We start from the raw sequence: 10435 nt of genomic DNA, 5'->3' as shown, positions 1-10435 counted from the left end.
ATAAAAAATAAATAAATAGAAAGCCCCCAGGTATTAGAGTCCTAAAACATAGCTTAAACATTGGCGTGAATTGTAGCTCAATTAATGTAGAATGATTCAGCAAATGATTGGGAAACCCAATGTTACTCACGGTACTGTAGCAAACCCCTGAATTAATCATTCCAAGGTTGATGCCTATTTGTAATCCATGGCGGAAAATGCCCTGCATTCAACAGAAGAGATGTCCAGTGTCATGAAAGAAGTCCTCGGGTCGTCTCAGAACAAAGCCTTCCTCTACAGCTCCCAATCTGACAAGCTAGGCTAGCTCCCGTTGAAGCAAGGATGCCATACACTCTCCACAGCAGGCAAATTCAGGTAAGTTTGATAGATACAGTGGGGAGAACAAGTATTTGATACACTGCCGATTTTGCAGGTTTTCCTACTTACAAAGCATGTAGAGGTCTGTAATTTTTATCATAGGTACACTTCAACTGTGAGAGACGGAATCTAAAACAAAAATCCTGAAAATCACATTGTATGATTTTTAAGTAATTAATTTGCATTTTATTGCATGACATAAGTATTTGATCACCTACCAACCATTAAGAATTCCGGCTCTCACAGACCGGTTAGTTTTTCTTTAAGAAGCCCTCCTGTTCTCCACTCATTACCTGTATTAACTGCACCTGTTTGAACTCGTTATCTATATAAAAGACATCTGTCCACACACTCAATCAAACAGACTCCAACCTCTCCACAATGGCCAAGACCAGAGAGCTGTGTAAGGACATCAGGGATAAAATTGTAGACCTGCACAAGGCTGGGATGGGCTACAGGACAATAGGCAAGCAGCTTGGTGAGAAGGCAACAACTGTTGGCGCAATTATTAGAAAATGGAAGAAGTTCAAGATGACGGTCAATCAGCCTCGGTCTGGGGCTCCATGCAAAATCTCACCTCGTGGGGCATCAATGATCATGAGGAAAGTGAGGGATCAGCCCAGAACTACACGGCAGGACCTGGTCAATGACCTGAAGAGAGCTGGGACCACAGTCTCAAAGAAAACCATTAGTAACACACTACGCTGTCATGGATAAAAATCCTGCAGCGCACGCAAGGTCCCCCTGCTCAAGCCAGCGCATGTCCAGGCCCATCTGAAGTTTGCCAATGACCATCTGGATGATCCAGAGGAGGAATGGGAGAAGGTAATGTGGTCTGATGAGACAAAAATAGAGCTTTTTGGTCTAAACTCCACTCGCCGTGTTTGGAGGAAGAAGAAGGATGAGTACAACCCCAAGAACACCATCCCAACCGTGAAGCATGGAGGTGGAAACGTCATTCTTTAGGGGATGCTTTTCTGCAAAGGGGACAGGACGACTGCACCGTATTGAGGGGAGGATGGAAGGGGCCATGTTTCGCGAGATCTTGGCCAACAACCTCCTTCCCTCAGTAAGAGCATTAAAGATGGGTCGTGGCTGGGTCTTCCAGCATGACAACGACCCGAAACACACAGCCAGGGCAACTAAGGAGTGGCTCCGTAAGAAGCATCTCAAGGTCCTGGAGTGGCCTAGCCAGTCTCCAGACCTGAACCCAATAGAAAATCTTTGGAGGGAGCTGAAAGTCCGTATTGCCCAGCGACAGCCCCGAAACCTGAAGGATCTGGAGAAGGTCTGTATGGAGGAGTGGGCCAAATCCCTGCTGCAGTGTGTGCAAACCTGGTCAAGACGTACAGGAAACGTATGATCTCTGTAATTGCAAACAAAGGTTTCTGTACCAAATATTAAGTTCTGCTTTTCTGATGTATCAAATACTTATGTCATGCAATAAAATGCAAATTAATTACTTAAAAATCATACAATGTGATTTTCAGGATTTTTGTTTTAGATTCCGTCTCTCACAGTTGAAGTGTACCTATGATAAAAATTACAGACCTCTACATGCTTTGTAAGTAGGAAAACCTGCAAAATTGGTAGTGTATCAAATACTTGTTCTCCCCACTGTAGATCGAGTTCTTCAGATAGATAGTTCTTGAGATGTAAAAGTTCAAGCTCATCTACATAGTGTCCGTCTCTCACAGCTCGAGCAGAATGACCCATTTGAGTGACTCAAAAGTCCCATGCAACAGCAAACCCCGAGTTCCCATGATTGGCCCAAAAACTTCACATGGCTTCTTTTTGGCTAAACCAAAGCAGTTTACTTAAGTTCAGAGCAATGCAAAGGTCAAAATAATTAATAGGATGGCCCATTAAAGAATGATTAACATGTCGTTTCTTAGAAACGTACACATGAAAGTAACACAAGTGTTTGATGCACTGCAAAACAACATAGGCTCAGCAACTAAAGCTGTATTAAAGGTAGTGTTTTTAATACACGGTTTTAACAGGGTATGACACACATAAATTGTCTGGAGGCAATATGAATTGCTTCTATCCAATCCCATTTACATTTTACATGGCGTGTCTTTTCTGGAAGGACACAAAAATAAACATTGGGAAAATGAAAACAGAGGGGTTTTAGACCACAGAATGTCCAATTCCATTTTAATCATAGATAAGATCTCTGGTTTGGTTAAAAATACAATCATCACATAGATGGAATACCTCAGAGAGAACATTTGTCATATGAACACAGTCACGTCAACTGCAGACAGAACAGGGCTTTGTCCCAAATAACACCCTATTCCCTTTATAGTGCACTACTTTTGACTAAGGCCCACAGGGTGCTATTTGGGACAAAGACTTGAAGTGGAAATGGAAATGGAGAGAACTGAAATAACACTGCACAGACAATTACTCCTTGGCAGAATGTTTAATACACTGATGTAGCTAGCTATGTGTGTTTGTTTTTTTTGTACTGGGAACAATAAACCACAGCAATTATTTTAACCACAACACCCTCTTCCATTGACGGAATGGGAAAGTTAGTCACATGGTCAGCTCTGCTACATCCCACAGTGAAGTACATATCTACTGGGTACTTTATTTACACTGAATGTGGAATCCTTTCCATTACGTCACCAGTTCTTGACCTTTGACCCTAGCTAACTTCTTCCTGTCACTCCAACATTAGCACCCAATCACTTATCCCAAATTGGACCCCAATTGCACCGCATGTGGAATGTTGAATTTGGAATACTTGCCATGCCTAAGCTTGAGTTTCAGACCCCTTTTAGCCACCAGTGAAAACCAGAGAGCATGACATTAAAGGTTAACAGACCTTAAAGTATTTACCTATGCTCCATTGAGTGAGGAATGTCTTGGGGAGAAAGGTGCACACCAGCAGGCTGAGGGGGCTAAGAGAGAGAGAGAGAGAGAGAGAGAGAGAGAGAGAGAGAGAGAGAGAGAGAGAGAGAGAGAGAGAGAGAGCGAGAGCACTAATGAGAGCTCCAGGACAACAGCCTAAGACAGGGAATCTGATGCTAATACACAGCTAAGTCTTACCACACACAGTGGTTTATTAAACACTGCCCTGTGGAGGGGAGTTCAGTTCATCCAACACTGCAATGGAAAGCCACACCACACTGTTATTGATTCAGGAAATCGAGCGCATTTTCAAATACGAAATTGCGATAAGCTGCAACTATTTGACACAACGGGGTTAAGGAACAGGCAGCCTCTGCTTGGCCACAAATTAATCTGTGTTGACAGACAGGGTACATTACCATTCCACACACCGTCCAGCGAGAACATTTACAGACAGTACAGACCCTGAGGAGCGCATACTGTACTTTCTGCTCAAACCACGGTGGAAAAAAGGGAAAGACAGATGCTGCTAGTGAAGATTCCCATATAAGGCCACGCTTCCTCCCAGTCGGTGTATGCATGCAGTAATAGTATGTCTGCTGGCGCAGCCGCACATTCCTCCAGCTCTGAGTTTTCTCTTGGAGTTTTTCATTTCCGATTCGGTGGCTGGTGAGGAGCAGGGCTGCCTTTCATAAGACTGAGGTGGAGAGTCTGGGGCTTGTGTGATCCTTTCTTCAAAAATATACAAACCCCAGAGTCTAGCCGCTTTCCTGCAATCCTCAAGTCTGCTCAGTGTCTAGATACTGATGGAGCAAAATAGAATCCCACACCAGGAATGTGGCACAACTATGCTTTAAAGTCCATAGACTAAACCTTATTAGTGAGGTGAAAGCACAAAAAGTATGTGATTAAAACCAATGAATAGAACTTATGAGAGTCTGTTAACTAGACATGATGTGGTTTTATACTGTACAAACCCCCTTTATTAAGGACTTGTTGATTAAATCCCAATACCGATGACTTATTAGACTTAGGAAGGCTATATATATCATACATCTGTTTTTCTGTGCAGTATGTTATTTTCCAAATAGAAAAACAGCCCTGAAGGTGTAGAGGGATTTTATAACGGTACTCTTTTGTAACGGTGACTAAATCTAGCCCTGAACTACACTACAGCCCTTCCTTTCATAATAAAATACAACTGTAATAATAGGTATTTAAAGTCTTTGAAGTCACTAAGAGAACAGTGAGGCAGCTATCCCAATAACATGGGAGGTTTACGGTCTCTCTCCGGGATAGAACACAACCGCCGATTACACATAAAAGGGAAAGTTGAGGGATAGTGCCAAGAATGCACTTTTATTTTGATATGTGACAGCACTTTGGTTTCAGACAGGAGGAATGAGATATGTCGGGGGGGGGGCAGGAAACTAGGAAAGAATGCCAAGAATGTCCATGTTTGTCCAGGACTCCATTCAGCCATTGGCACGTCACTGCAGCCCTGGGTGTATAAAGGCAGGGAGAGCTCCTAGCTTCAGACACAGAACAACTCCTCATCCAAGAGAGAGCTACAGCAACAGCTCTACTACTGAAGCTAAACTCTAGCTTTAACCAAGATAACTACGAGAACTTAACTGTGAAAGAACCAGAACGAGAAACTTCTTAACAACGAGATCTACTCGATAAGACGACAAGCTCCCTGACTACTCGCAAGAGACTAGGGAAGACTTTTGAAGAACCTGAAGACTTATTTTTGTCTAAGACAGAAAAAAACAAAGAAAAGCAAAATGTCTGCTGGAATGAACATGAGACTGATTTCTTTCTTCTGCTTCACTCTCTCCTACCTGGTAAGTGCAAGACCCTTTTTCCTGAGACTGTCAAGTTATATGGGAACTGTATTGCTATGTCTATGTACCATGTACCAGACAGACAGCCACGAGCTATCAGCATGTCTAGCCTATTACAACAGCAGTTGAAATGTAAATAGATATATTTTGTTAACACAGTTACAAAAGGCTGTATGATGCCCTAGCTCTTGGGGCTGATGAACTGTAACGTTAGTAGTTGTTGTTACCATGTGCTCAGGGTCTAACCGGACTCCTATCTCTTTGTCCCTTAGGCTGTGGCTCAGGAGTGCAGTGGGCAGTGTAGTTGTCCTGATGTGCCCCCCCAGTGTCCCCCTGGTGTGAGCCTGGTGCCCGATGCCTGCGGCTGCTGCAGGGTGTGTGCCAAACAGATGGGCGAGCTTTGCACAGAGAGGGACATGTGCGACCCCCACAAAGGACTCTTCTGTGAATTCGGCTCCCCCATCAACCGCCGCATAGGAGTCTGCACAGGTGAGTCACTCTCAACAGGCTTCTTTGTGGTTTGAATACACTGACTCTTTGATTATTTTCCTCTGCTGATGTTTGTGTGACTGGAGATGTGACAATCTCTTCTCCTCCTCTTCCTCCCACAGCTAAGGGTGGTGCCACCTGTGTGATGGGAGGGATGGTGTACAGGAGTGGAGAGTCCTTCCAGAGCAGCTGTAAATACCAGTGCACGTGTCTGGACGGTGCCGTGGGCTGTGTGCCCCTGTGCAGGATGGACATCCGCCTGCCCAGCCCTGACTGCCCCATGCCCCGCCGCGTCAAAGTGCCTGAGAAGTGCTGCGAGGAGTGGGTGTGCGATGCCCCCCAAAACTCAAATAGCTTTGTGGGCTCTGCTCTCGCTGGTGAGTTTCAGTCTTAGACACATACAGTTGCCTACATTCTAATTATATAATCTGGTCAACTTTTGAGTTTAGAGATAGAGAGTCTAATGTCACTTCCCCTTCTTTGCCTGCAGCTTACAGAGAGGAGGAGACCTACGGGCCTGACCCCTCCATGATGAGGGAGAACTGCCTGGTCCAGACCACTGAGTGGAGCGCCTGCTCTAAGACCTGTGGCCTGGGCATCTCCACCAAAGTAACCAACGACAACCGCGAGTGCCGCCTGGAGAAACAGTCCCGCCTGTGCATGGTCAGACCCTGCGAGTCCCACATGGAGCAGAGCATTAGGGTAAGCACATTCTTCAACCACTACCCAACCAACCCTTTCACTACAACAGACAAACCTCCTCCAATCAATAGTAAAGGAATGGTCACTAATTCTTGTTTTTTTTACGCTTTGCTTTGCTCTTACAGAAAGGAAAGAAATGCATCCGCACTCCAAGAGTGTCCAAGCCCATGAAGTTTGAGATCTCTGGCTGCACCACCACGAAGTCCTACCGCCCCAAGTTCTGCGGAGTGTGCACCGATGGTCGCTGCTGCACCCCCCACAGAACCACCACCCTGCCCATGGAGTTCAAATGCCCCGACGGTCAGGTCATGAAGAAGCAGATGATGTTCATCAAGACCTGTGCGTGCCACTACAACTGCCCCGGCGAGAATGACATCTTTGAGTCCATGTACTACAAGAAGATGCTGGGAGACATGGCGTAAACAATTACATCACCAAAAAGCAAAAACAACGAATGACTCTTAACTTGAATCCAACAGATATCCATCTCATCTCGCAGCACAACATTTGTTTGTCTTTTGGGTTGTAATTTTCTATATGCGTATATTCAATATGTATGAGTGTATTGATGGATGTTTAGGGCCACTTGCCCTAAAGAGGGGGGAAAGACAGGGGGCTGCTCTGCGGCCCCAAAAATAATACTGCACTATAGTTCTACTATGTGACAACCTATGTTGTTGTAACTAATTGGCTGATGCCATGTTCCCCTCCCCCTAAACTGTGGTGGGCACCTAATTAACTGGGCTGTTTCCAACCTCTGAGCACTTGCAGTAACAAAGGGTGAAGACTTTCAACCCCAGTAGGGAAACTTAAATCCTTTACCCACCAGAATACTGGTTGAATGTGCCCTTGTGTATAGTTCACTGTTTGCAGAGCCTAACTGTTGCAGTGTTAATGACAGGTCATGGTTCAGACCATGCTGAAAAACAGCCGTCCTTCCAGACAAGGAGCGTAGTGTGCATGCTTTGAGGGTTTGCCACAGCACTGAGAAAAGAGGTGTTTGACTTTGACTGACTGATTCAGGTTGCAAGGAAGGAATCAGTATTTTGTCAAAAAAAAGATTTGTAGCTTCATTCCTTTTTATATTATTGATGCTGTAAATATTGTACATATTGTTGTACAGTTGTTTAAGTTAATTTAAACGTGTTTTTCTCTTCCTTCAATATGTTTAATGATAGCTTATTTGCTGGGTTTGACTGTTCCTGTGACAGTTTTGTGTACTATTTTATTGAGAAGTGTGACAACAAATTTACATGTTTTCACTTTTGTAGTTTGGAATAAAATATATTTTTTATATAAACATGATGTCTTCCTCCCTTTCTTTGTTTCACTCTTTCGGCTTTAAAAGGTAGCCTACCCTACAGAACTTCATCTACTCCCCTCATCACACCCAAATTATATCCTGAACTTTACCATATGAAATCAACCACTAATAAGTTAGCACATGTTTACACAGCAGTTAGGTGTTCCCACGTTCAGTTCAACAACAGCAGTCAAACCACTGAAATTCCACTCCATTTGATTGTGTGCGTTCCAGGTCCAAGCTTTGTCAGGCCACCCAGTCTCTAGTAAGGTGTAGTCTGTGTCACTTTTTAGCCACAAATAATACCAGCAGAAGACTGCCAGCCCGTCCAACACGTTTTTCTAAAGCCCTCTTTTCTCTGCCCTGTGATGCGTGGATGGAGCGGTGTGCTGCCTGTCCATTTACACACTAACCAGACAGCAGACTAAGGAAACAGACTCTGGCAGGGTCTGAGGAAAAGAGCAGTCTAACTGGCAGCCTTGTGCTTTAACACTCACTATCAGTGTCCCGCCACTGGTAAAACTCACACCACACTGAACTAGGCCTGGTTCAACATCAAAGACAACACAGACACATATATGATGGGGATCGAGAAACGGGACTTACCTCACACCAAAGGATAAGCCACAAAAATATATACAGTAATTGGCTGATTAACACAGTGTAAATCCTTTTCCTGTCACTGAGTAGCAGGGTCTTTGGTTGTTTTCCAGACGAAATGAAAGAGCCATTGGGTCTAAAACCTGTAAATCCACCCAGACGCTCCACAAAGGGCTCTTTTCATCTGCTTTTTTTCTCAAAAGTCTTGACTGAATTTAGACTTAGTCTGGCTCATGTTGTTGTTGGGGGGTGACTACAGTGTGAGACATTCATATCAACAATATAGTGTGATATGTTTTATTAATGATATTGAGGAGGCTTTAACTAGTTGAATGTGCCTCTGAAGTTATGCCGGGTTGGTCCTGGTCGGGCCCTGGATGGGAGACCAGATGCTGCTGGAAGTGGTGTTGGAGGGCCAGTAGATGGCACGCTTTCCTCTGGTCTAAAAACATATATATCACAATGCCCTAGGACAGTGATTGGGGACATTACCCTGTGTAGGGTGCCGTCTTTTGGATGGTACGTTAAATGGCTGTCCTGACTCTTTGTGGACACTTGTACTAAGAATAGGGGTATTAACCCCAGTGGCCTGGCTAAATTCCCAATCTAGCCCTCATGCCACCTAATCATCCCCAGCTTCCGATTGGCTCATTCATCACCACCTCCTCTCCCCTGTAACTATTCCCCAGGTCATTGCTGTAAATGAGAATGTGTTCTCAGTCAACTTACCTGGTTAAATAAATTACTTTGAGAACATAGGACATAAGCTACTTAGATTATCAGATATCACATCAGGCCAGATGTGTACTCTACAACTGGTCACTGGTTGATAAGCAAAAGTACCCACATCCCTTTAATTGTACCTCATGATTTGAATAAAGTGCTTCACCTGTAGTAAACGTTTTCCCTCCAGAATTATCTTCCTTGTACACTGCCTTCTACACTTCCTACATTGTCCCTGGATGCTGGGTTTAGAATGAACCTGTACTGCCCCCCAATGTATATCCAATGACCTGGTGTATTCATTTTGACACATGCAAGGTTCTTCAGTTTTTGTCTCAGTTGTGATGATGACAGAGTCAACCGTTGTAATAAAATGCTACCACCAAACTGTTTTGTTTCAAGGGTCTCTTTGAAGCTGAATGCAACTAAGGTAGCAACATTTGACAGGGGAGCTATTTTCAAATCTTATAATAGTACCACACCAGTAGGCTACTCTGACCACAAGGGGTCCCCCTCTGCCTACATGAGGGTATAGCATGAGGAAGAAACTAGTCTAAGGGAAGATTGAGGTGCAGGGAAATAAAGTAATTAATGGAATGTAATACAAAACCAAGTCTGTTTATTTGTTGCTCTCAATACGTATATTTTGCGGGAATTTCTGGTTGAAATTAAGTGTTATTATACATTATACCAGTTTTATTTTATTGCATGAGCTATTGTCATTTCTATCAAATCTAGTTAGGCCTAACACATTAAAAACGTATAGGCCGACACATTGGTGCGGCTGGCTTCCGGGCTAAGCGAGCAGGTGTTAAGAAGCGCGGCTTGGCGGATCATGTTTCGGAGGACGCATGCGCTCCCGAGCCTGTTTGGGAGTTACAGTGATGAGACAAGATCGCAATTGGATATCACGAAATTGGGGAGAAAAGGGGGTAAAATTACACACAAAAAATACAACGTATAGGCCTACACATATAGACATCTGAAATCTAGCGTAGGGCAGGCTATAACAAATTCTAATTTCACAGCCAGTGTGCCTCCGCCATAGAGCTACACACAGCTATAACCAAACCAAACCTTATCTGTCCCAAATTAACCTCTAGATGGCGGCAGCATGTAGGAACCAAAACATTGGGAGGCTTTATTGAAGAATTACATTAGGTACCCACAGAAGCTGGCCAATTTATGTCAAATACAAAAGGGTTATATGCTTGAAATTGTTATCACTGTATATAGTTGAGATTATTGAATAGGTTCTCTATACAATCTATAGATTATCTATATCATGGCATGAGTCCTTGGGAGCCCAGTGGTTGCTCTACAGATCCTAGTGTTATAACGCCTCTGGGACCTGTTTGTGATTTGTGTATTAGCCAACACATCAAAAACTTCAATCTGAGTTATAGGCCTATTACCATTTTGAGATTAATTGCAAATCATTGAAACTGCGCATGCTGTAAACAGCTGTCATAGTGGTTAGTACTACTATTACATAATGTAACATGTTGGTTTCAGGCCACACAATGTAAATTGGGAATTTCCCAAAATGATG

General features: G+C 43.8%; 1 protein-coding gene across 1 annotated transcript; it reads left to right on the top strand.

Annotated features, from left to right (window-relative positions):
- Positions 1 to 4745: 4745 nt before the first annotated feature.
- LOC121548985 (CCN family member 2) lies at positions 4746 to 7559 on the top strand. Its single transcript, XM_041860735.2, has 5 exons — positions 4746 to 5066; positions 5339 to 5555; positions 5678 to 5932; positions 6046 to 6257; positions 6383 to 7559. The coding sequence occupies exons 1-5, from the start codon at positions 5007 to 5009 to the stop codon at positions 6677 to 6679; spliced, it is 1041 nt and encodes a 346-aa protein (XP_041716669.1). The 5' UTR covers positions 4746 to 5006; the 3' UTR covers positions 6680 to 7559.
- The last annotated feature ends 2876 nt before the right edge of the window (positions 7560 to 10435 follow it).

The sequence above is a fragment of the Coregonus clupeaformis genome, chromosome 33 (assembly GCF_020615455.1).
Source record: "Coregonus clupeaformis isolate EN_2021a chromosome 33, ASM2061545v1, whole genome shotgun sequence".
Classification (NCBI taxonomy): Eukaryota; Metazoa; Chordata; class Actinopteri; order Salmoniformes; family Salmonidae; genus Coregonus; species Coregonus clupeaformis.
This window is presented reverse-complemented; position numbering and strand designations above follow the sequence as displayed.

Excerpts from the sequence above, each read along its gene's own strand:
- LOC121548985 (XM_041860735.2), top strand. The coding sequence starts at position 5,007 with ATGTCTGCTGGAATGAACATGAGACTGATTTCTTTCTTCTGCTTCACT. Across the intron at positions 5,067-5,338 it reads GCTTCACTCTCTCCTACCTG|GCTGTGGCTCAGGAGTGCAG; the intron begins GTAAGTGCAAGA and ends TTTGTCCCTTAG. Across the intron at positions 6,258-6,382 it reads ACATGGAGCAGAGCATTAGG|AAAGGAAAGAAATGCATCCG; the intron begins GTAAGCACATTC and ends TTGCTCTTACAG.